Below are 1,866 nucleotides of genomic sequence, written 5' to 3'. Positions count from 1 at the left end.
CGTTATTGTCGCGACAATTGCTTTCGGCATGGGTATAGATAAGGCTGATGTGCGCTTTGTTATTCACCACTCAATTCCACAAAGCCTGGAAGGGTACTACCAGGAAACTGGCAGGGCTGGTAGAGATGGCAAGAGATCTGAATGCTATCTTTACTACGCCTACTATGACTCGACTTCCATAGGTTTCATGATCAAGAAAAACAAAGAGGCTACCTATGAACAAAAACAACGTCAACGACAGATGCTGCGTCATGTCACCCAGTTTTGTGAGAACATCACAGATTGCAGGCGTGCTCAAATTCTCGCTTATTTTGATGAAAAGTTTAAACGAGAAGACTGCAACAGGACATGTGATAACTGCAAGTCTGACTTTACATTTGAGATTCGTGATTTTACACAGCATGCTGCTGCTGCTGTACGGCTTGTTGAAAAATTGGAGAGCGCGAAAGTGACTGTTCTAGCCTGCGTGGATGTCTTTAGAGGCTATTCACGCCAGTCAGAGTTCTCTCATCTCCCAGAATTTGGATACGGGAGTGACCTTGAACGCGGCGACGTTGAGCGACTATTTAGACACCTCCTTTATGAAGATGCAGTTGAAGAACACAATGAACCGAACCAGCGGGGATTCGCTGTTCAGCATGTCAGAAGGGGGCGAAATGCGCAACGTTTCAAGAGCGGCCGGCACAAGACGGAGCTCCCAATTCGGATTACTCCTGGGAAGGCACCTACTACAACCCGACGAGCCGATATGAACTTTACTGGCGTTCGAGCTGCAAGAGAGGAACAGCCAGAATCCACTAATGTGTCCTCTCCAATTAGAGGCCCATCTCACTCACGCATACCAAATCGGAGAAGTAACAAGGTGGAGACGGAGAGCGATGATGATACTAAAGACGACAGTGAAGAAGATGATAGTGATGGTTTTGCACCGATTCGTGGTGCAAGAAACTCTGGAAATCTTCCACGATCCCGTCACTCACGGCTAGGCCCCAGAATAACTGATGACGGAAGCCGTTCCGGATTGAGTGATCTTCGTGGAATCGTTCTGGATGAGTTTTTGATGAGGGCAAAATCGAAATGTGAACAGGTATGTTCATTCAATTTTCCGGGGGAAAAACTCCTGATTGATTGACTAATCTCTGGCCGTAGATCAAGATGGAGAAAGGCCTTCGGGAACAGCCGTTTCCTGATGCTATCCTCCAAGAAATGGGCATTCGCCTTCCCTCTAGTATGCTCTTCTTAATATTTACTCTATCAGATAGCCTTACTGACTTGATCAATTAGCTCTGGCTGAACTTTCCCGAATTCATAACATTGATCCTGACAAAGTTGAGCGGTATGGCCCAAAATTCTTGAGGCTCATTGCCAGGTCAAAGAAACACTACGAAGATATGGCGGGATGTCCCGATGGCCAAGAACAAGGCGAAGCCATTCACGACCCCAACCATGAAAACGTTGTTACTATAAGTAGCGACGACGAAATGTATGGTGATTGGACTGAAGATGAACTAAATTACGCAGATGACGCTCAGAACCAGAGCCCCTATTTCCCAGATGACACCGCTCAATCATTCAAGACAAAAGGTTTGTTTATCTTACTACGCCATAAGTACTCGCAGCTTCTAACTTTCAGTTAAAAGTTTCTCAATTCGAGTTCTCTAATAGAGAAGCATCACGGCAACCAAGCCATTCGAAGGCGGATTCCGCGCAACCTCCTAAGCCACGTCAAACCAGTTCTAGGCGTTCTCGTCCCCCTAAATCAGCTCGCGAAACAAACCCTCTGGCGCCAGGTTTAATAAGAAATCTCAACCCCTAGACCCGCAAAAGAAAATCCTCGCCCACTACTTCAGATCTCGAAGTAGCTCT

General features: G+C 46.5%; 1 protein-coding gene across 1 annotated transcript in view; it reads left to right on the top strand.

Moving 5' to 3' along the window:
- MGYG_02089 (ATP-dependent DNA helicase hus2/rqh1) overlaps nt 1-1,796 on the top strand; it is a gene marked incomplete at both ends in the record, with an annotated part of 4,722 nt that extends 2,926 nt beyond the window's left edge. Inside the window, 4 exons of the mRNA XM_003174510.1 lie at nt 39-1,087; nt 1,150-1,228; nt 1,285-1,584; nt 1,666-1,796. Coding sequence (XP_003174558.1) covers nt 39-1,087; nt 1,150-1,228; nt 1,285-1,584; nt 1,666-1,796 — 1,559 coding nt within the window. The remainder of the gene's footprint in view (nt 1-38; nt 1,088-1,149; nt 1,229-1,284; nt 1,585-1,665) is intronic.
- Nucleotides 1,797-1,866: the final 70 nt, after the last annotated feature.

The sequence above is a fragment of the Nannizzia gypsea genome, genomic scaffold (assembly GCF_000150975.2).
Source record: "Nannizzia gypsea CBS 118893 supercont1.2 genomic scaffold, whole genome shotgun sequence".
NCBI classification, from domain to species: Eukaryota; Fungi; Ascomycota; class Eurotiomycetes; order Onygenales; family Arthrodermataceae; genus Nannizzia; species Nannizzia gypsea.
Note: the sequence above shows the minus strand (reverse complement) of the source record. Positions and strands in the feature narration are given on the sequence as shown.